At 35.5% G+C, this 25,016-nt stretch overlaps 1 protein-coding gene across 1 annotated transcript; it reads right to left on the reverse strand.

Moving 5' to 3' along the window:
- Positions 1 to 1,808: 1,808 nt before the first annotated feature.
- LOC105063910 (UDP-glucuronosyltransferase 2C1) lies at positions 1,809 to 22,543 on the reverse strand. The gene is made up of 6 exons (XM_010948605.3): positions 21,746 to 22,543; positions 15,458 to 15,606; positions 13,551 to 13,682; positions 7,608 to 7,695; positions 6,017 to 6,236; positions 1,809 to 2,322 (listed from the first exon to the last, which is right to left on the reverse strand). Exons 1-6 carry the CDS (start codon positions 22,464 to 22,466, stop codon positions 2,043 to 2,045), a joined length of 1,590 nt encoding a protein of 529 aa, XP_010946907.2. The 5' UTR covers positions 22,467 to 22,543; the 3' UTR covers positions 1,809 to 2,042.
- Positions 22,544 to 25,016: the final 2,473 nt, after the last annotated feature.

Raw genomic sequence — 25,016 nt, forward strand, 5'->3', positions numbered from 1 at the left:
CATGCATGTACACATGTACAAAATATTTCCACCTACCTATCAGCATTTTCAATTAAGTTGTGATCCAGAAGAAACTTGAGCAGAATTTCAAAATATTGTCACATATGAATTGTAAATAGTTTTAAAATAAAATACTTTAAAATATAATATTTTAACTGACTAGGAAACCCAGAGGTCATAAAACTTCAGAAAAATCTGTTTTTATAAAAACTTAAACTGGAAAATATAACATATTAATGTTTAGCCTCTGCATTCCTAAAATTATTACAAATTGTTAACAATATTTAATATGAACACTCATAAATGATTTAAATAAGTAACATTTGTGTTTAAGAAAGGCTTTGGTCTCTACAAGATAGAATATCCTTACTTATTTGTCAGGGTAGTTCTTCTGAATAAACTCAGAAATGGCTAACAAGGTATACAAACCTTGAGTTTACTTAAACTTACTATGTTACATCATTTTATAATAATGAAGAAGTGAAGGGATATCTTGACTTTAATATAAAATGACTAAAGATTAAACTATGATTTTTAAGATTACTTCAGGAAAAAAACATTATCTTATTACCAAAGTAAGTGATTTAGCACTGTGGTAAATTATTGCTTTGATTACATGATTTAGATCTTAAAACAAATAGCATTAATGCTTACACTTTGAAAACTTTATGCAGTATAATTATTTAATTATAAAACCTCATAAAATTGAGAATATATCTTTTCCCCTATATCTCTTCATAGTTAATTCCCCATCTAAGAATAAGTTTATGATTAACTTGCTATTTTTTGTGCCATTATTACTGTTAAAAAACCTGTAACAGCCCAAATGATTTATATTTGTTCTAAGATAGAGCTGTAATTTTAGGTCTCTCAAGTTTGGGTTATAAATATCAAAGTCTGTAATAATCATTTAATGAACTTGGTTACTAGGTAAGGCCACCAGAGTTAGACTGAACTGAATTCTTTGTAGAAAAGAAAGTAAAAGACATCTTTATTTTTTAAAATACAAATTGTGTTCATGTTACTGTAGATTTTGACAGATTCGAGCTAATAAGAAGCCTAAGTATTTGTGCTTGGTATAGTGATCTCAGTACAGTTTATGAGAGGACCAGGAGAAGTGACGGGGTAAAAGAAAAGTAAGAAATGAAGAAATTCACCGAGTGTGATTAGTTGGAGAGATCACCCCCATAGGAAAGAGCATTTCTGAGAAATGCGTTTCCTCCCAGCTCTATCTAAGTAGTTTGTTTCTTCTTTACAAATATTTATATTGTAAGTAAAATTGGAGTAGGAGAGAATCAAGTAGATTTTTAGTTACTTTAAAAGGGTAGGTGCTCCACCACACCATCAGTCACGCTAACTTATGAAAATCAGCTAGTCTGAAGCTACAAAGTATTACAACACACATGAAGTACTGTCACTTTTAGTATCCAAATGAAGGGAAATCTTTAAATCAAAGACAAAAAAGAGTGTTTTTTATCTGAGGGGACACAGTCTGATGTGTCAGATGAAAATAAATTGATGGCATCAAGTGTGCTTTACGGCAGAGGAGAAACCCTGACAGCCTCCTGATCTTCCTGACCTGAAGGGAAGCTCTGGCTGGAGTGTGCTCTGCACTACTCTTGCCTGGTTCCTTTAGAGAACATGCAAGAACTATAACACACTGGGCACAGGATGATGTTATGTATTTAGAAAATCTTCAATATGATTAATACTGAGATTAGAATTAATCACTATGTTCCCAAGGCCTCAAAGAGCATCTCAATTAGTTCAGCTGAAAGCAGTGAATAAAATAAAGCACTGAGTCTTAATTAGCGACATCCATGTGTTTATTTGTTTATCTTCTCTTTTCAACGAATAGATTATTTTAAACATTAGTGCTAAATCATGTGGCACATTTTCGTGTTGTCTTTGACAGTTGACTTGATAAGCTGAGGAATGGACAAGAACCCAGAAGAGCAGGAGAGGAATCTGTTCAAATCAGTAGCTGGATTAATTCGGATGGACCCTACCAAGGTTTCCAGTCAAATCATTAATAAAAAACCCTACTCTCTCTTTTTCTTCTTTGTAGTTTTACCAAACTTCAGGCAACAAAACAGACAACATTTTGTGATGACGAACACAGCAGTTGCCACACAGGCCAACAGGAACCCAATCACATCCAGAGAGTGGTTCTGGTACCAGGTGAGGTCGTGGAGGGCTGGTCGCAGGTGCTTGGCTCCTTTGTGGCGCATGACAAACTCTATCCAGAAGACTGCTCGGTCCAGGGGCTTTACAGGCTGATCGTGGTGGATTCTTGATAACTTCATAGCGTTCTCTTTATAGCTGAGGATTGAATATATAGATAGCAACTTGAAAAATTCATTGAGGACATGACACACCTAAAATTATGTTATATATTAAAGAATCAAAAAGAAAGACTATATGTAAATATGTATGCATAATGAATACAATGTTGTAAATCAACTATACTTTAATTAAAAAGTATATTACATAATTACACAATAAATTATGTCATAAGTGACATTACCCAGAGCACTGAAAACATAAGAAAATTTCTTTCATCTTGAGATATTTCAATATAATAGTCTATCAACTGGAATTGGTTAGATGTTTCAAAGTGTAATTAACAATTGGAGTAGGGGAAAAAAGAATTTCTATTGGAAATAGCATTTAAAAAATTCAGAATAGGAATGTAGACTACGTAGGTTGATAAAACAGCATTTTGCTTTTATTTGCAGAGGGTGGTATTGTGAACATGATAGTGACAGGAAGCAGTACTGAGGGCAGGTCTATGAGAGAGGAACCCTTCCCCCACCCCTCCACCTTCCCCAGGTTTGGTCTGGAGTGTTGGTGTTAACAAGAAGCTAGTATTCAACAGCATCAGGTAATGGTTTCCATCCGTGATCTTCATGGCCCTGACATTTCAGATGAAAACAGAAAATTTAATGTCACCCTATGGGCAAGAAGTAGGGCTCTAGAGTGAGTAGATGCTGGAATCTTTGCTTCAGGCTACAGAGGGATGCAAGCGCCAGTGGTGAGATGGGAAATGGCAAGAGCCAGAACACAAACCCTCTACCTTCTGTCAAGGGACAAAAGAACAGGCCAGGGTTTTGTTTTGAGGTTTTGGATGGCTGACCTAAATGAAGCATTTCCTTGGATTTGTGAAGGAGGTGAAGTTAGCAGGTGATTCTTCCACACTCAAGTGCCATGATCATTTAAATTAAAAATCATTAAATTGCAGAAAATGGTGAAACAGCATGTAGAAAGTTCTGAGGAGAATTGTGATCCAAAAAAACAAAAATCTTATACAAAGCCCTGTTGCCCTTTGGTTTAAGAAAAATAAGGCAGGGCTTTGTTAATACACAAGAATTTAAGGAATAAGTACGTCTGCATATATCTCAGGGATCAAGGAAACAACAGCAACAGAAGCTCCAAAAATAGAAATAAAGTATTTGTCAGATGAAAAATTAGTACGAACAAAACCTGACAGGTACAGAAAGACTGTACTAAAACAAACGGTGCATCATTAAATCCGTATAAATACAAAAGTAGGGCTAAAATGTATTGGGAAGTGTGATCATAGACAATGTTGTATGTTGTAAGCCTTGATAATGTTATAATGATTATACATCAAGCAATAATTGAGCTGTGATATAGAAGAGAGAAATGGAAAGTTGAGAAGTAGCTTCCTAGAGAAAAGTCATTCAGTATTAGCCAAAATTGGAAATAGTTTAAAAATAATTATTTTAGTCTCTAATGTCAATATTTATTCATAGATGTCTATGAAATTTTTAGTAAGAATTTATCTGATATTAAAAGAAGTATTTATCCAAAGCCTGGAAAGTATTATCATTTTGATATAGTTTCTTTTTTTCCTCCAAGATTATATTTATTAGATTTATTTGAAATACAATAACAGAAATGTAACCATTCCATATTGAGAATTTATTTATTTTTGATCACAGCTCATCGCCATGTTGTACAAAGTTCCCCAGAACTTGTTCATTTTATTACTGAAAGTTTGACCCTTTGACCAATATTTCTCTACTCCCTGAACCCCTAGTCCCTGGTAAACACCACTCTACTTTCTGTTTCTATGCATTCGCCCCTTTAGATTATACATAAAAGTGACACACAGTATCTGTCTTTCTTTGTCTGACTTGCTTAGCATAATGCCATGTTGTCACAAATGGCAGGATTTCCCTCATTCCTATAGCTGAATGATATTCCTTGATAAACATACACCACATCTTCTTTACGTATTCATCCATAGACAGAACAGGCTATTTTCATATCTTAGTTATTGTGAATAAAGCTGCAGTGATCATGTGAGTGCAGATATCTCCTTCATATTCTATTTTCATTTCCTTGAGTCATAATGCCAGTAGTGGGATTGCTGGGTAATGTAGTAGTTCTATTTTTAATGTTTTGGGGAACGTGCATACTGTTTTCCATAGTGTCTGCAGCAATTTCTATTCCCATCAGCAGTGCCCTAGAATTCCCTTTCTTCACAGACGCACCACCCTGGATATACCTAGTGTTTTGATGCTGGCCTATCTGACAGGTGTGAGGTGATGTCTCACTGTGGTTTTGATTTGCTTTTCCTGATGCTTGGTGATGTCAGGCCCCCTTTCATGTACTTGTGGGCCATTTGTATGTCTTTGGGAAAATATCTATTCAGTAACTCTGGTCTTTTGAGAACATTCTTTTGGCTTAGAGTTAAATGAGTTTTTTTATATTTTGTGTATGAAGTGCTGATCAGATATGACGTTTGAAAATATTTTCTCTCATTTTTAGGTTGCCTTTCATTTTTTAGAGAATTTTATTTTCTGTGCAGAAGTGGTAAGTGTGATGTAGACTCATTTGTTGATTTCCACTTTTGTTCTTTGTGCTGTTGCTGTCATTTCCAAAATATTGTTGCAAAGACCCTTATTCAAGGAGCCTTTTTCTCTGTTTCCTTCTAGGGCTTTTTATGGTTTCAGGTCTTCTGTTTAAGTCTTTAGTTCATTTCCAGTTAATTTTGGTAAGTGATGTCAGATAGGGGCCCAAATTCATTCTCCTTTATGTGATTATCCAGTTTCCCCAGCACCAGTCATCTGTCAATGGACATTTAGGTTGCTTCTATGTCTTGGCTATTGTCAGTAGTGCTGTTATGAACATCAGGGTGCATGTATCTTTTCAAATTAGAGTTTCCTCCAGGTATATACCTAGGAGTGGAATTGCTGGATCATATGGTAAGTCTATTTATAGTGTTTTAAGGAATCTCCATAGAATTTTCCATAGTGACTTCACCAAATGCATTCCCACCAATAGTGTAGAATGGTTCCCTTTTCTTCACACCCTCTCCAACATTTATAAATTGATTAATTATACATAATCAGCAGTACATAGTTAATATCAAATATGATTGTCTTGTACTTAAATTCTATGAAGGAATTTTGTCATGTACTGTCCCTGAGCAGTAGATTGTAACTTCAAAGAAATATTAAACTTATTTAAAGAAATTAAGCTATTGTTACACAGAGACACAATCTTTTCTTATTATTGATAGTTTTTTCTTTTCAAAACAGAAAAATATCATATGATATCACTTATATGTGGAATCAAAAAATGGCAAAACTGAACATATTTTCAAAACAGAAAGAAACTCACAGACATAGAAAACAAACTTATGGTTACCAGGGGGATGATGAGAAGGGGACCAATTGGGAATTTGGGATTTGAAGTCACTAATGGCTATAAACAGATAGAGAAACAGCAAGGTTGTACTGTATAGCACAGTGAACTATATTCAATATCTTATAATACCCTATAATAAAAAAGACTATGAAAAGGAATATATATATATGTATACACATAACTGAACCACTATTGTGTACACCAAAAACTAGAAAACATTGTAAACCAACTATACTTAATAGAAAAATTTAAAAAGTAATTAATTGAATTGAATGAAACAGTTCACTCCTATTAAAAAACAGGATGACTCTCAGAAAAGAATATATTGTATACTCACGAAGGGTTGTTAATAACCTCCTTCAAAGCATGAAGCAGATCAGAACTTGTCATTGTGGGCAAGTCTACTTCAACAGCTGCCCCTTTGGCTTTTACACGAGCAACATTATCATGCTGATCACCAAACATGGGAATTCCCACCATAGGCACCCCATGGTAAATAGCTTCATAGACCCCATTGGTTCCACTGTGAGTGATAAAAGCTCTGGTTTGGGGATGGCCTAAAAAGAAAAAGAAAATCATTATTCTGTGTTGTATGTGTTTCAGAAACAAAAAAACATGACCGCTGTATACGTCACCAATTCAATTAGGCAGCATTTCCTATGCAATTCTGTGCCCTGTGGCTTTGTATATATTCCTGTAGGCTCCAAAGAAAGTGGCAGCTAATGATTCCAGGCTGAGCAGCAATGAATGATTCTAGCAATTAAGTCATTCCACAAAACCCTGAAGGTTTGTGCAGAGGGAACTGATGGGGAGCAGTTGCCATGGACAAGTTGTTGGGAAAATACATCAATCAAAAGGAATGAAGGGATTTCAGAAAACAAATGCTTGTGTGGATGGGGAAGAGGAGCTGAGATGTGCAGAGTTTCAATGTGAGAATGTGGGCATAACAGGCTAGAAAGGTAGACTAGGGCAAGATCCTGAGGTACTGTAAGAACATGGGATTTTGCACATGATGTTACATTAGTATGGAACCATGAATAATATCGCAGATGGTGAACGGAATTGTCAGGTTTTTTTTTTTTCACAAATTTATAGTGGGGAGGAGAGAAAAGAGGTGGGATGGAATGGATAGAGAGATTCAGGAGGCAGCTGAAATACTCTGCAAAATTTCGTGAGAGACTGTTCGAAAGGGACATTGATTGATTCTGAGGAGGGAGGTTGTATCATCAATGGGGAATTATAAATTCCACATTTATGTCAGACCTTGAGAAAAATTCTGTTCACAACCAAACCCTAGTCAGATTTCTCTGAACTCTCTTCCCCACTGGGTCCTGATATGGAGCTTCTTTGTTTATCTCTGCTTTGCCCAGTTTAGTAAGAATCCTACGAAGCCAGTTTAGCTAGACTCCACTATCCTTGATGTCCAGTCACCCTTTATAGCTGTTGCGTCATTCTTCACAATCCCTCAGATGATGTTTGACCACCCTAGCTTGCCATTGGCAAGAATCAGATTAGGTCAGTTTTGCCGGAGCCCGCTTTGTCCCTGATGTCTCCTCTTAGTAACTTTCCACCCAGTGGTACCCAATTTTGCTCTTTGGCTATAAATTTCCCAATTTTCCTGTTTGTATTCAGAGTTGAGTCCAATCTCTGTCTCATTGTCAAAGTCCACTGCAGTAGGATGTAAACTTAACATGATGGTTTTGAATAAACTGTGTCTTCCAGTCTTTAACAAGTGTCTGGAAGATTTTTCCTTAACAAGCCCCAGAAGAAAGGTGATGAAGATGTTAAGGGTGGTTTTCTGGTTTTTTTTTTTTTTTTTTTTTCGCTTATTTTGAATTCAAATTTGTTGAATTTTTTTTTTTTAACTGAGAAATCATTTAGCTTATCCCTCATTGAACTCTGTGCAAATTTCTCCTCTGTGGTCTTACCAAGAAGATCATTTTGCGGAATCCATTCATACAGCCGGGTATTGGCTCCGAGTGTATCTGGTTTCTTTCCTGTGTATCTCCACAGAACCTGTTAAGATACATGCCTTTACTCAATTAGAAGACTTTTAGAATCACATCCTGTCAGAAGGAGGCAGTTAACTTAGAATTAATCTAGTTCGATGTCACCAGGTTATAGATGAGAAACTGAGGCCCTAAGTGATTAAGTAATGAATGTTTCTAAACCATGGACGCTACAATCATGTTTTCAAATGCTTGCAATAATCCTAATAGATCGGCTATCAACATGAGATGGATTCTAATTTAGTAGAGGAAGGCAATCTGTATCTGAGACAACTACATATTGGTGTCGCTAGGCCATTGTGGTAGAGGAGATTTTTGAAAGAATGTTTTCAGAGGCAAAAGGGAGGGATGTTACCTACCTCACTAAGAAAGTGTTAGTGCTTTGACCTTTGTAATACATTGGCAGTAACACAGAAGCAAGCATTGCCTTTCTATCTTTGTAAGTATTGTAAGTTTAGAATTTGGTGGCGTTCAATAGATCAACAATGTTGTATAACCATTAGCACTATCTATATCCCAAATGTCTTCTTCATCTGAAGCATAAACTCTGCCATTTAGCAATAACGTCCTGTTCCCTGCCCTCCCTAGTCTGGTAACCTCTATTCTTCCCGTCTCCATGAACTTGACCGCTCTAGGTACCACATATACTGGAAGCATACAGTAATTGTCCTTTTCTGATTTAGCATTATTTCACTTAGCATTGTCTTCAAGGTTCATGCATGTGTAACATATCAAAATCACCTTTCTTTTTTAGGTGGAAAAATATCCCATTGTGTGTATATATAACACTTCCTTTATCCATTCAGTTTTTGATTGTAGATAATGTTGCTGTGACCATCGGTGTACAAGCATCTGTTGAGGCCCTGATTTCAGTCCCTTTGACAGATAGCCAGGATTAGAGTTATTGGGTCATATGAGAGCTCTATGTTTAACTCTGTGGGGGACCACGGACATGTTTTCCAGAGCAGATACCTCACTGTGCACCCTTACCAGCAATGCGTGAGGCCGCACTTCTCCACATTCTCACCAGTACTTGATAGTTTCCATTTTTTGATAATAGCTATTCTAATGAGTGAAGCAGTATCTCTTTGTGCTTTTGATTTGCATGTCCCTAATGATGAATGATGCTGGACACCTTTTCATGTACTTTTTGACCATTTGTATGCCTCCTCTGGAGAAAAGTCTGTTCAAGTACTTTCCCATTTTTCAACTGGTTTTTTTTTTTTGTTGTTGTTGTTGAGTTGTAGGAGTTCTTTATAAACTGTGCACATTCATTCTTTATCATAACCACGATTTGCAAATATTTTCTCCCAATCTGTACATTGTATTTCACTTTCTTGATAGTATCTTTTGATGCAAAATTTCTCTTCCTTTGATGTAATTCAATTTATTTATTTTTTTCTTTTCTTACTTGTGCTTTTTTGTGTCATACTTATTGAAATCATAGCAAAATCCAAAGTGATGAAGTTTTCCTTTAGGGATATTTTGTAAAAGTGTTACTGTTTTAATTCTAAAGTTTCACTCTCTGAACTACCTTGAGTTTATTTTTGTATGTGATATAAGATACATGTCGAGTTTCCTTCTTTATCATGTAGATATCAAGATTTTCTTGGCTAGTCTTTCCTTTTTTTTCTCATAAATGGTTTCTCTGTAAATTGTTGCTATTTTGGTGCCTGAGGGAAGAGGTGAGCTGAGGGTCTTCCTTCTGTGCCATCTTGGCAACATTTCTTTCATATCCTCTCAAATCAATCAAATGAGGACACTTCTTCACATCATACACAAAAATAAACTCAAAATGGCTTAATGGCAAATATCAAGTATGATACCAGAAAACTCCCAGAAGAGAACGTAAGCAAAACATTCTCTGACATAAATCATATCAATACTTTCTTAGATCTGTCTTCCAAGGCAATAGAAATAAAAGCAATAATAATCAAATGAGACGTCATCAACTGTGTAAGCATTTGCACAGCAAAGGAAACCATAAGGAAAACAAAAGGACAAACTAGGAGTGGGAGAAACTACTTGCAAATGACATGACCGACAAAGACTTAACTTCCAAAATACACAAGTAGTTCATAAAACTAAAAACAGAAAAACAAACAAACACAAAAAATCTCAAAAAATAGACAGAAGATCTAAATGGACATTCATTCAAAGAAAACATGTACATGGCCAAAAGTCACACTAAAAGATGCTCAAGATCGAGAAATGCAAATCAGAACCACAATGAGGTATCACCTCACATAGATCAAAATGGCCATCATTGGAAAATCTACAAATAATTGCTGGAGAAGGTGTGGGGAAAAGGGAACCCTCCTACGCTGTTGGATGGAATGACAATTAGTGCAGCCATTATACAGAATGGTATAGATGTTCCCTAAAAAACAAAATAGAGTCATCATATGATCTAAAAATTCCACTGTTGGGCATACATCTGTAGAAGACAAAAATTCTATTTCGAAAACACACATGCACCCCGTTGGTCATCGCAGCACTATTTATAGTAGCCAAGACATGGAAGCAACCTAAGAGTCCATTAACAGACGAAAGGATAAAGAAGATATGGTGTGAATATATACACAATAGAATACAACTCAGCCATGAATAGAATGAAATGATTCCATTTGCAGCAGTATGGATGGACCTAGAGATTGTCACAGAGGGTTAAGTAAGTCAGACAGATAAAGGCAAATATTACATATCAATTATATTTGAAAAAATTTTTAAATTATGTAAATGAACTTATTTATAAAACAGAGGTGGACTTATAGATGTAGAAAACAAACTTCTGGTTACCAAATTGGAAGGCGAATGGGAGAGATAAATTGGGAGTGTGGGTTTAACAGATGCAGACTGCCACATGTAAAACAGATGAATAACCAGGATTTACTCTATAGTACAGGGAACCGTGTATTCAATATTTTGCAGTAAAGAAGAATTGGAAAAGATTGTAGATATATACATATGTATGTATAACTGAATCACTTTGCTGTATACCTGAAACTAGCACACTATTATAAATCTACTGTAATAAAAATAATTCCCTGTAAGCCCTAGTTTCTCTGCATCTCTTCTTTGGTTTGTATTTGCATTCATTTAAAAATATTTTTGAATGCTCTTGTGATTTATCTTTGGACCGATTTATTGCTAACTTCAAAGTGAACAGAAACTCTGCTCCTGTATATCGCCATTTCCCTTTCTGTTATTGACGTGTACATACTTATACACTGTGTTCCTAGTTACATGAATTAATAATTTTTATGCATCTTCTTTTAAATGACTGAGAAAATTAAAATAAATCAGAATTATAACCAAAATTACAATAATAGTAGCTTTTATGGTTGCTTTTGTTTTTACCTTTACTGCAGATCTTTATTTCATCGTATGATTTTTTATTAATGTCCAGCAGCCTTTCATTTCAACCAGAAAGGGTCTCTTTTGCATTTTTACAGGAAAAGTCTAGTGCTATTCACACCCTTCGTCTTTTGTTCATCAAGCAGTGTCTTCATTTCTACCTCATTGTTGAAGGAAATTTTGCCTGATAAAACTCTCAGTTAACAATTTTGTCTTTAAGACTTTGAATTTATCAACCCACTGCCTTCTGGCCTCCAAGGTTTCTAATGAGAATTGGCTGATTATTTTACTGAAGTTAACTTTTATGTGATGATTTTCTTCTTTCTGGCTCCTTTCAAGCTTTTCTCATTGTCTTTGTCATTCAGCAGCTTGATTCGAATATGTCTTTGTGTAGGTCTCTTTGCATTTATCCCACCTATAGTTCACTAAGCTTCTTGGATTTATGTCTTTCATTAAAAGCAGTATATTTTGAGACATTATTGCTTTAAATATCTTTTCTGCCCATTTCTGTCTCTCTGGGACTCCCAGCATGTGTCTGCTCATGCACAGGATGGTGTCCCACAAGTCCCTTAGGCTTTGCTCATTTAGCTGCATTTGTTTGTCTTTCTGTTCTTTGAATTTGCTAATTTCAGTTACTCTGTTTTCATTTTGCTGGTTCTTTTGCTCGCTCTTGTCTGATTTGGAACCCCTGAGGTAAAATTTTCATTTTAATTCTTGAAATTTTTAGCTGTAGAATTTCTTCTTGACTCTTTTAAAAGAATTTATTTCTCTTTATCAATATTTTATATCTTATCTATATCTTTTGTTCTCTTTATAACTGTCTCCCTGTGGTTCTTTGTGAATTTTTAAGACTGTGCTATTAAAATCTTTTTCTGGTAATTCCAAAATCCACGCTCCTTCACTAATTGTTTCTGTCTATTTTGTTCCTTTGATTGGACCATCTTTTCACCTATGTATGCCTTGTGATATTTTTTTTCACCTATGTATGCCTTGTGATATTTGCTGAGAACTGTACATTTGAGGTTTTTATAAAGTTCTAACTCCAGAAATCAGAATTTCCCCTTCTTAATTTTTTTTTTTTATATTGTTGAAGGGTTTCTCTTTGCCAGGAATCAGTCTGAGGTAAAAGCTTTAGGTTTTCACAAGTCTTTTGTCAGCCTATGGTTTTCCCTGGACATACACATAGCTTTCTAAATTTCACTGTATGTGAAGTTTTAAAAAAATGGCCCCACTGGTGATTGTCTGACTCCCAGAGAAAAAAAGAAAAAAAAATAGTGCTCATCCTTTAAAGTCCCTGGAAACTTCTGCTAATCGAAGTTGAAACAACTGTGGCCAACTTCTGTGCCTACATGCCAGTGAACAAAGCATCAGTCATCAATCAGAATGCAGAACCAAAATCTGGAGATTAAGGTCATTATTTCCCAGCATAGCTCCAGCAAATCACACCAGGAATAAAACATGTTGGCTGTCATGGGACTGGGTGAGGTAGACTTAGAACTTGCTGCTATGCTAAATGGTTGAATTTGTTTTAAAAAATTAACCACAAATTACTAGTCAGTCTCTCCACCGAAAAATTCAAGTGCTCACATAGAGTCCATATTTCCATCATAGTTACTTCAGACAATTTCTTGGTGCTTCTGAATCTACCTTGATGTGACCCTTAAGCACTGTATTTTAATACAGTTGAAAATTTAATATTTTTCTGAAGATGCCATTTAGATGAGATGTTTAAATGGATATTGCTTCCACAAAATGATTTTTGAAAGTAATTTGGCTATGTGCACAAGACTTGTCATGATGTTTTGGAACTTAAAATTGCATATAAAGTTAGCTATTTTATCTAAAGCTACAAGGTAAAAAGTGTCCCTGGCAAATTAGGAACACCATCACTCAGTTATAACCTAGGATGCTATCAATTAAAAAAATGCATAGTTTGTGGGAATGCCATAGAGTGAACTGCCATTAATCTTTTACAGTATTACTAAAATCTTTAACTGTTTACATAGAAGCATCACATTTAGGAGTATTCCTGGAATCTAAGCTGTCAGTTCCAGGTCCCAAACAATTAATTAAAAGGAGATGTACTCCGAGGCAGCCTGTGAATCAATGGTATAATTTTGAGTGTCTCTTCCTGTATTCTCTGACATGTTAGTTGTACCTTGTGTATATGCCACAGATTTAAAAAACAAATAACACAAAAAGAGGTTAGATTTCATGGAAACCTTAAAACCTAGGCAAACAGCTGACCTATTGTTTAAGATCGAGAGTGACTTAGTTTTATCCCATTACATAAAGAAAATATGGCAATATGTTTTCCTGTCAGTAATGCCACATTTAAAGCAAGTAGCATAAAATATCTTCTTGTAACATTTAATATTTTTTCTTTACACTTTAGTTAAATTGATGCTAATATCAGTAGCTTTTCTTACATTTTTAAAGTGCACATTTAAGGAGATCCTCATAGATTTTAAAACAGCTGCTCTTCCAAAAATAACTTTATCTGACCTTCTGTGGAATCTGGGCAAGGGCTGATGCAATCATATTAGCCTTTTCTTCCGTGAGGTTTCTGATCATTGACCCCAGAGTAAACACCACAACTCCATCTTCTCCAGAGCTTTGGACAAACTCTTCTAAGTCCTGTGAAGAAAACAATCTTTGTAATATGAAAGTTAACACTTACAAGAATAAGATAGTCACACACTTTTCTCAATGTGTCTGAATTATTAGAAAGTTTCTGCTTTTTCATATGTTAACCATTTCAGAGTATGAAACATATGGCCTGAAATCCTTGGTTATTAGGCAAATTAAGAATAATTTAATTGTAAAACATGGGGGGAGATAGTCAATATATTGTAATAACTGCAAATGGAAAGCAACCTTTAAAAATTATATGAGATAAAAGATTTTAAAAATAATTTAAGCTGGAGGCTCCCTACTAGTATGTTCTAGACATTTCTGAGGTGTGTTTGTATCTCTGTTTACAAATCATTGACTACATGTTATCATTTGCCATGTGTTGAGCTCTTTATATGTGTCATTACACTCAGATATATGGTGATCTTAAGATATATGTATACATTTGCAGATGGGAAAGCTACCTCAGAGAGGTAAAATAATTTGTTGAAGGCTATAAAGCAGTAGCTGGCAGAGTCAGGTTTCTATTTAAGCTTGTTGTTTGTAAAGTGAATGACTACATTAGATACTGTCTATTGCCTTCCAACAGCCTCTCCACAAATCTCCAGATGAAGAATATCTGATTTCTGCTTCATGTTAAATAGTCCTGGTGCTTCATTTCATATTTAGCCTTGGGTGATAATAAGATTATCATTCTTTCTTCTGCTGAATCCTGGTCAGAATAATGACATCCTTTTGGTACAATTTACTTTGTTCTGTTTTCTGAATTTCAATTTGTTTTTAATTTGTCCACATTTATACATTAGATAAGTTTCCACAAACACATTTAGGATTGAGGAAGCCATATAATTTCTGACCAGGTAATTAATGCAGGAATTCCTCTAATGCATACTTTGCAAATGACAGTAATAGTATAGAAAAATTAGGCTTGGAATCCAAAATAAAAATAGCATATTTAATCTTCCTGAAGTAAAAAGAAATCTTTTCATCCTATGTTTAGTTACTAACTAAGCTAAGTCAACCAGATAAGATAAGGAAAACATGCATGAGGTTTGAAATTGAAGACAGGGAAGAGATTTATTTTAAGCATTTGACTCACATGATTATGGAGGCCAGCAAGTTTAACATCTACAGAATAGGCCATCAGACTGAAGACTCAAGGAGGAGTCCCTGTTATAGGTCAAGTCTGAAGGCCCTCTTGGCAGAACTCTTTTTCACATGGGAGAGTTCAGTCTTTTCTATTCAGTTCTTCAACTCATTGGATGAGGCTCACCCACAAATGCAGAGCAGTTTACTTTACTCAAGGTCCACATATTTAATGTTAATGTCAGCCAAATACACCCTCACAGAAACTTCCAGAGTGATGTTTGGCTAAATAGCTGGGTCCCAGGCCCAGGGAAGCTGACACATAAAATTAACCATATACTATTCTGATAGATGGATTGATTTAACATGGAAATTTATTTTCAATGACAGCAGAGTATTCTTGAGATACTGGGAAATATTTTAACATTTCTGCAGAATGTACATGTTCATAAAGACTTAATGAAGTATGAAAAAGGAAAGGAAATACGGGGACTACTTCAACCAGATAATAACACATAATACAAAAGGAAGGCTCCTGACCTGCTGATTGCAGTCTACTAGTGTAAGAGAGTCATGGCCGCTAATTCCTGAGCATGTGTTTTCAGCTGGCAGATCAAATACTATCAATAACAAACTGGAAATCATTTCAGCAGGTAAGTTCTCAAACAGGCAAAATCAGCACATTCAAGTACCTTCGGTAGGGGCTTCGCAGGCTTGCAGTGCAGTCCTCCAACAAATTCAACATTAGGTAAGTACGGTTGAGGAAATTCAAAATCCCAGTAAGTTCGAATCAACCACATTTCAGCTTTCCCCATAGTCTCACATAATGTGGTAGGTTTTCCTGAATAAAAATGAAGGATGATAGAGAGGAAACAAGCTGACATGTTATAAGGGAACTGTTTCACCATCTACTTTTCTAAGAGAAATCTTTGAAGATACTGGCCCTATGTTATCTCTGTGAAATCCATTGACCTTTTCCCCAAGAGTACAAATAGTGAGATTATCAATAACCAAAGACCAATTTAAGCATGGAACAAAGCCAAAAGCCCGCCGCTTCATCTCTGCCAACAGAGTCTTCTGCTTGAGCTAAGCCTGAGCCCCACTCCACGCTCAGCAAGGACACCTGCTCCGAGCCAGGAACAAGAAACTCAGGCAGTGATCCTCAAACTTCTATGGTCGTGTCTCCTCCTCTTCTCGAGAACCCTCTTCTCCAATTTTTTGCATCCTTGTTGCCCCAAGAACCTCTGGTTTCTTAAAAAAAACAACTTTTTACTGTATCCATCTTTTCCCCTAGTGTTTTCCAGTGTGCTGTCACAACTAATTACATCATATCGGGAATGAATTATTAAAAGGAAATTTTTTAAGTGATTTTCTCCTTTGCCATACAAAATGGAAGTTCCTGTTGGACAAGCCTTTTGTCCTCTTTGGGGAAGATATAGCAATGTTTAATAAGCTGGTGGTGAAATATTAAGTATTTTGACACATTTAGCTGACTAACAGTAAAAAGGGGGTCTCTTTCAACTGAATGGCAACGAAGTGACTATTAACAGCTTAAGAACTGAAAGTAGTGACTGAGAAGTAAATCACTTCTCTTTGTTTGGAGTCCGAGCTGCATTTCTGCATTCTATTCAATTACTGTGGTGTAAGGAACCTTATCCAGGGTTTTGGCGTCCTTTTGAAATACATACTCAGTATCACTAATATGAAGACACTGTAGCTTTATGTTGTCCCATCACATGGCTTTTTGAATATTCTCCTTGATGTTCTGAGTGTGCTTAAGTTCTGATTAGCAAATGTGAGGGATTTTGAACTGACCAGGACAATCTATCTGTGTAAGAGATCACAAGCAAATCTCAGTAATTTAAGTGTTTGATTCTGATAATGAGAACGGAATTCAAAATCCAGTTTCATACTCAGTTCTTGTCCCATTTCAGTGGCTTATTGGTGTAGCCTTGGGTATAATCTTCTTCCCTTTGTGTGATGCTTCACTCTCACACCATCTTTTTGACAGGTTTATTAAGATAGAATTTACATATTGTATAATTCTTCCTTTTAAATACACAATTGAGTAGTTTTTAGTATATTCATAAGGTTGTGAAACCATCTCCACTACTGTATTTTACAAATTGTTATTACTCCTGAAAGAGAGCCCATATCCATTGGTAGTCATTCTCCCTTTCTTCCTTTTCCCAGCCCCTGACAACCACTGTTCTACTTCTTTCTTCATTTGACTATTCCAAATAATCTCATTTCATTTAATTTAAATGAAAGTATACACTGCGTGGTCTTTTGTGCTGCCTTCTTCCCCTTAGCATAGTGTTTTCAAGGTTCATCCCTGTGGTAGTGTGTATCAGTACTTCCTTACTTTTTATTGCTGAGTAATTCTTTTGTTTGACTATACTTCATTTTGCTTATCCACTCATAATTGATGACCATTTGGGTTGTTTCCATATATGGATACTGTGGATAATGCTCTACGAGCAATCATGCATATGTTTTGTGTGGACACGTGCTTATTTTCCTTGGTTATAAACCTAGGAGTAGAATTTGAGGAAAACATGGTTGCTTCACTTTTTTTCATATCAATACCATTTTGCTGTTACGTCTGCACTCCTAGATTAGTAATCTGTTGTGTTTAATGGATTGAAATGAAGACAATATAGTATGAGAAGTAAAAAATAATGCTTGATCTGCATGAAGAGATTATGAGACAATATCTCAAATTAGGAAAAGCATTTCCCAAATTTCCGAAGGTACGTGCCACATTTGATGTTATGTTGGGGCATTTCTTGAGGAATGAATGATTTGAAGATTAGTTACATATATAGAAAATTGTGCATATATATGACTTTGTCACTTATTATCATTTTATTGTGGATTTTTGAGTTCAGATAGTTTGAATTTGAATGTGAACTTGTATGTTTCTGTCTGGTAGAAATGAGCATCCCCCCAAAATATGTCTTTATTGCACTATGGGATTTTTACCATTTTGGGGTCTAACCTAGCACTATTACTCTAATATTCCTCTTTCCCTCAAAATGATTGTAAAGAGTTCCTCAAAATACGTTTTGAAACAGGTGGTGTCTTACTGGTTTCCTCCTCAATTATTTCAACATATCTATGACATGGTTCAATTAATAATTGTATAAGTTATGACTTATATATTTAGAATTTGAAACACACTTTAAATAGATTTTATAATAAAGATCCTAAATTCTGAATAGCAAAATAACAATCTGTACCTTACAGCATTTTTAAATGTATGATGAGAGTAAAGAAATTATTTTTCTATTTACAAAGTCTTTATTCTTCTTTCTCAGATTGATATACTGCTACCCTCCAAATATTCTTAAGTAAAAACAGCTATGAAATATTTAGAGACTATGATCACTATGTCCTACCAGTAATGCTTCATTATGAAAGAGGTTTCACCACTGAGTACCAAACTGCTGGAATCAGAAATAAACAAATAACCTTGATTCAGCTGTAGATCAGTCACTGTTTGATGTATGACTCAGTAATGTCACCACGAGTAGATTTTAAATTATCTATTCTCAGTTTTGCCATTTGCAGTTTGGATTCTGAACATGGGTGACTGGTGACTGATGGGTACAGCAGCTTCTGTGCACATTTTCTTTAGTGTCAAGTTTAGAGAAATAAACACATTCTTCTCTCACAGAATGCCCAGGAAATGTTTCAAAGCAATTTGTCAACCTTGATTATGACACATGCCGTTCTGAACATAAGGCATATTCCTGGGCAGCATTCTTTAGAGGCACTCATAGTGTTTGTGAGTTGTTGAAAAAATAATTTTGCAGAGGGAATTTAGAACAGATATCTCAAAAAACAAAGAGGGAAATGGCTATATATAACAATAGTTCACAAGTACAAACAAATTTAAAAAATTTTAGGAATGAACACAATTTTTAGGAATGATAGATTATTAGACATATACTCTGTTAAAATTAGTAAGAAGGAAAATAATTGAAAAATTCATACGTAACTGCAAAAGACCCCAAATATCCAGTCATCCTGAGATAGAAGAAGAAACCTGGAGGCATCACACTTACTGATTTCAAGCAGTATTATAAAGTTATACTAATCCAGGTCTTTTTTGTTGTGTGGGGGGGATTATTACATTTATTTATTTATTTTTCAGAGTTACTGGGATTGAAGTGGGACCTCGTGCATGCTAAGCATGCACTCTACCACTGAACTATACCTTGGAGCTATACTAATCCAAACCATATGGGACAGGCATGAAAACAGACACACGGAAAAGCAGAACAGAATGAAGAGCCCAGAAATAAACCCATGCATATTTGGTCAACTAATATTTCACAAGAAGGCCAAAAAATACTCCAAGGAGGAAGACAGTTTTTAAAAAAGTTCTTGCTGAAAAAGTTAGATATTCAGATGCAAAAGAATGAAGCTAGACCTTGATCTTACTCCACTATAAAAGTACTCTTAAATGAATGACAGACTTAAATGTAAGACCTAAAACCATAAAATTCCTAGCAGAAAACACAGGGGATGTATTTCTTGACATGGGCCTTGACAGAGATTTTTAAAAGTATGAAAGTTAATGCATAAACAACAATGTTAAAAATAAACAAATGGGACTACTTGAAACTAAAAAGCTTCTGCACAGCAAAAGAAAAGATCGACATAATGAGAAGGCAACCTATGAAGTGGGAGAACATATTTGCAAACCCTATGTCTGACTAGGTGTTGCCACCTGAAATACATAAGGAACTCACCTAAATCAATAGCACGAAACCAAGCAATTCAATAAAAAAAATTATCAAAGGACCTGAATAGACATTTTTCCAAAGAAAATATTCAAATGGCAACAAATACATGAAAAGATGCTCAACATTGCTAGTCATCAAGGAAATGCAAATTGAAATCAAAATGAGATATCACCTTTCACCTGTTAGGATGGCTATTATCAAAAAAAAAAAAAACAAACAAACTGAGAGACAACAAATGGTAGCGAGGATGTGGAGAAAAAGGAGCCGTGTGCACTGTCAATGGGAAGGTACATGGTGCAGGACTATGGAAAACAATATGGAAATAAAAGTACCATATGATCCAGCAATTCCACTTCTAGGTATATATCTGAAGGAAAGGTTATCCCTGCATCCACATGTTCACTGCAGCATTATTTACGACAGCCCAAACTGGAAACAATCTCAGTGTTTATGGATAGGTAAGTGAATAAAGAAAATATGGTTATTATACAACGAGCTGTCTCAATATGGACGGAGATTGGGGAAATTATGTTAAGTGAAGTAAGTCAGAAAAGAAAAGTTATAACTTATATGTAGAATCTGAAGAGAAACAAATCAAAAAAGAAAGTGGACTCATAGAAGCAGAGAACCGATTGGTGGTCACCAGATATTGGGGTTGGAAATTGTGCATAATAGGTAGGAGAGGGTGGACAAATTGTACAGATTTTCTGTTCTAAAATAAGTAAAGCAGGAGATGTAATGTCCAGCATGGTGACTAGAGTTAATCACATTGCACTATGTATTTGACAGGTACTAACAGTAGATCTTAAAAGTGCTATCTCAGGATAAAAAATTTTGTAGCTCTTTGTAGTGGTGGATGTTATCTAGTGTTACTGTGGTAATTATTTCATGATACATACCAATAAAAAATCATTATGTTGTATACCTGTGTTGAAACAATATGATTTTAAGTCAGGAGAAGAAAAATTTTACTAAAATTTTCTTTGCCATTTGAATAACTACACTACACTGTTGTCTCCCTTTCACTGTACATTGTGCGTCTGCATTATACATTAACCAGATCCCCTCGGAAGACACAGGAAAACTTACTCACCAAAAAAAACAATTTTGTACTGATGCTAGCAATGTAACACCTTTAAAGATAACATTACTCCCTTAATCCCTTAGGGGTTACAATGACCCACTACATGGCCTTTTGGACTTAACTGTCAATACATTGCTTTGATGTATAAAACTTTTTGTGGTATAATCCATTGTCTCAAAAACTTATATAACTGTGCTGTGGCTTCTAATGGGCAGAACATTCCTTAGAGCTTCTCGACAAACTCTCTCCAGGATTATAATCCTCAGGTTGATGGCAATAAATTTTTCATTTCTTTTGTAGGGTGACTATTGAATAATTTTTTGTCAATATCTGAAAATAATACAATGTTACATATGCTAAGCGTATTTTTTAAAAACTAACTAAATAATGTAAGCAGGGTCCTGCTTCCTCAGAGGTAACTAGTCTCTTAGGCAAAATTTCCTCAACAAAATTATATAAAAAAATTTAATTAAAAAAATTAATTATGCAAAAGGGACAAAGAAGAGTAAATAGAGTTGGTAAAATAGAAAAAAATCTTTGTGCTTAGGGTCACAGCTAGTTGACCTCTAATGTAATTTTGCATAGAAAAACAAGAAAACAATGAGTTAAGTTAAAAATCTAGAAACATGGTTCTTTTGAGAAAAATCTTCCTTTTCTTGCCTTTTCAAAGAAGAGCAGATGAAACTTAGGTACATTTATTTGTTTTCTAGTTTCATGTTTACCCCATGCCAAGTCCGGCAACCAATCAACCAAGCCTTGATAGGAGGCAAAAAGAAAGTCTGAGAAAAAGCAAGTTAATTAGAAAGAAAACAGAGTGTATAAAAGTAAACAAGAGAGTAGTCCAAACTTATAGAAATAAAAGACATTGTCATATTTGGTTTCTCCAGTTACTTTAAAAATCTTATTAGTATCAAGCAAGACCTATGAATATAGAGAATATTTTCTTCTCTGATATGGTGCCAGTACTCAATTATGAAAAAATACAATAAGAAAAGATTACTATTTTTTCCACTCAAAATAGTTTAGGTACAAGAACTAGGGTCCTCCCTAAAAATCCCTTTTGTCAGTTTTCATACAGTCAGACAAATATTTACATTTAATATATGAAATAAGAATCCTTATTACATGCAAATTTCTCTTACCTAAAACCTTGCTGTAATATGCATCCCATTCCGGAAATACATAGTAAGAATACAGCATATCAATTAGTGTGTACAATAACCAATTCTCCAGCCTCTGTACGAAAGTCATGTTGTCTGTCAGTCTTGATGTACTTCCAGGAACGTAGGAAGAAGGCATCGGAAGCCCAGCACACCATCTCTCAATGACATTCCCATAGGAAAACCGGAAAGAGTATATAAATGGAATATTGAGGAGCTCAGCCACTAACTCCCCACAAAAGCTTAAAGGGTCAGCCAAGCAGATATCAAACTTAGCTGCCTGTAGTCTGCTGAGTAAATCCTTATCTGTGATAGCACTGTCACATACTCTTTTCATTGTTCTAAAAAAACTTTGGCCTATTTTTGTCAGTTTTATATGCATTTCCCACCAGGAGAGATTTGACAGTTCAAAAGAAGCTGAATAGAGAACTGTGTCGAGTTCTTCCCTGAGAGTTTCTTTAGTTACCGGAAGTTGGAGGATCTCCACATTAAAAGGAATCTTGGTATGATCAAGCAGGAGACTTGGTGAAGGTACCAGGACAGTTATCTCGTGCCCACGATGGCGGAGTTCTTCCAGAATCACATTTAAATTAATCCAATGACTGAAATCCATGGGCCATACAAGTACTTTCCCAGTCCTTCCAGAGTCAAAGAAACCCAGATGCAGCATGAAAAGGACACAGAAGCCTTTCACAGTCTTCATGATTAACTCTTGCTGAAAGGAAATCTGAGCTTAAACCAAGTGCATGACTCACAGTACAAAGACATTTCCTTGTTCTAAGCAGTCAGTTTATACTAGGTTGGGCTGAACTTTGAAGTGTGTACTTTGTATTATGGATTAAAATGAATCGAAACTACTTTGATGGAGAAAAGAAAGGTTGAGAAGATCAATATCCTGAGTTATGAAAGAAATACTCAGAATGAGAATTTCAAAACTTTTTTTGGAGGATATAAAAATAAAGAGCCACACAGCTACAGGTGGCAAGAATATACACTGGAAAAAAGATAAACTCTTCCACACGTGGTGTTGAGAAATCTGGGCAGCTGCATGTAAATCGATGAAGCTGGAATATTCCCTCAAGCCACACACACTGGAGTAAAAAGTTTGTGGGATCAGGAGAAGGCGCACAAGCACAAGCACTTCAGGCTCTGCTCTAGGGAAAGCAATGGGGGGACCCCAAAACTCAGATCAGCAATGCAGACTCAAAAGAAGGTATTTAATCTGGGGATATTCCTGGAGGATTTCTTCTTCTCAAGTGAGAAGAAGAAACATGGAGGAGGTGTATCTAAGAAACACCTGAGAAAGTCTCAGAATGTCTAGTCAGACTGATGGGTGGAAGTATTTGTGTCTCAAAGCCAGTCAGTAAAGACTGGACTTGGTGACTGATTCCTTAAATGCAAATTCCAACACAAGCCTATGAAGAACATGAGAAATCAAGGAAGTACAACACCACCAAGGGAGCACAAGGATTTTCCAGTAAACAACTACAAAGAAATACAGATGTATAAGTTGCCTGAAAAGAATTTTAAATAATGTTTTTAGGAAGCTGAGGAAGCTATGGGAAAACAGAGGCAAGGAAATGCAGTTCAATGAAAAGACATCATTACTGACCTGATTGAAATAGGAGACTGAATACAGAAATAAGAAAAATTAAAAGTAAAGTGGGAAAAATCATTAAAAAAAGATGGTTAGCTTAATTAAGAACAACAAGAAGAAACAAGGAAACAAACCTGCCATAAATCTTGGAGCTAAGGAATCTGCTGAATGAAATGAAAAATGAATACAGGGCCTCAGAAGCAGACTCAATCAAGCAGAGTAAAGAATCTGTGAACACAAAGACAGGTCATTTGAAGTTATACAGTTAGAGGAGAGGAAAAAAAAAACTAGAAAAGTGTGAAGTAAACTTATGGGTATCATAGGATAACTTAAAGTTGAGAATAGTTGCACTGTGGGCTTCATAGAAGGAGTAGAAGGGAAGCAAGGTACAGAAATCTTATTTAAGAAATAATACCTAAAATATTGGGTAATATCTTATATCAGTGATTCTTCTTTATAAGTTTTATTTTGAACCACGGAGGAGATAAAGAACTATGACCTTCAGTCAATGAATTCATCCATTATCAGTATTACTCCAACAGTATTATTAAGTGTACTTTGGTCTGGTTTTTAATCATTTTGCATGTTAGTAGGAAGAAATACACAAAGTGCTTCAGTTATTATTTAATTTATAGAAGTCTGGAAAAGTAAGAGGATGTACATTTTCTGAGATATGAGTTCAGTTAGTCACTAAACTTCTACATTACAAAAATCCCTTTCTTGTTATAAAGACTCCTCAGTTTCTGCTGTAATTTGTCCACTAAAGTAAGTTCCAAGTTGACTGAACTGCTTAGGAATTGAGGGATTGACTCCAGTTCTGGCTATGATGGTATAACTGGAGCCAAAATAATTCTCTGCCATAAGCAACTAAAAAGTTCACCAAATTAGTTAAAAAAATTGGCCAAATTATATGTAACAGTTTTCTTCAGATATTGAACAGTAGGCATCACAGAAACTTGAGAACTAAGAGAAGGGAAGCTTATGAGGTGAACCTTAGACTCTCTAGCTTTAAGACTCTAGCCACTTTCGAGGTTTCCTTGTAAGGACCAGGATCTCTAGCAGAAACTGTGGGTACCACGGATTGACGTAAAAGAAGGTCGGGTCTAAGGATGCTTGATATCTGGAATAAGAATTGCATACATTGGGAATTCAAAATGTCCCACCATGTCTTCTACTGAACAATTAAGCTGCTCATTTAAGAGTTCAGGTTGACATGCTGAAGTTAGTTTTCACTCATGGTGTTCAAATATTTTGATTTTATACCACTTAAAAAAATGTCAGCCTTATGAACTGTTTAAATTACTAAAATCCCAGTTAGGTAAACAGAATGTGACCTTTTTGCAGAGTTCATGAGATAATAAGATAAAGTCATTCCCAGGATATGTGTCTACTACTGTTAGGGTAAATGCCTGTGTGAAAGAGAGACAATTAGGATCCTGGCCCCAAGCGTCCAGTTGGTATACTCATGCAGTAGTGCCATATCAGAAACTCAGTGTTTAATTCCACTCCCAGCAGATGTGACCCTCTCAGCACTCATCTGGGGTGTAGTTAGGGGAACCTTGGTCCATAGGAGCCCATACACTGAGTCCCATGCATAGCTTTATTCTCTGCCACCAAAGACACCCCAATAAATTGCTCTAGGGGCTGGCACTGCTT

The sequence above is a fragment of the Camelus bactrianus genome, chromosome 2 (genome assembly GCF_048773025.1).
Source record: "Camelus bactrianus isolate YW-2024 breed Bactrian camel chromosome 2, ASM4877302v1, whole genome shotgun sequence".
Classification (NCBI taxonomy): Eukaryota; Metazoa; Chordata; class Mammalia; order Artiodactyla; family Camelidae; genus Camelus; species Camelus bactrianus.

What these genes read in the sequence shown, in the direction of transcription:
- LOC105063910 (XM_010948605.3), bottom strand. Translation starts at nt 22,466, where the DNA reads ATGAAGACTGTGAAAGGCTTCTGTGTCCTTTTCATGCTGCATCTGGGT. An exon ending in ATATTACAGCAAGGTTTTAG is followed by an intron (nt 15,607 to 21,745) that starts GTAAGAGAAATT and finishes ATTTTTATTCAG; the next exon opens with GAAAACCTACCACATTATGT. An exon ending in TTGCCCAGATTCCACAGAAG is followed by an intron (nt 7,696 to 13,550) that starts GTCAGATAAAGT and finishes GTATCTTAACAG; the next exon opens with GTTCTGTGGAGATACACAGG.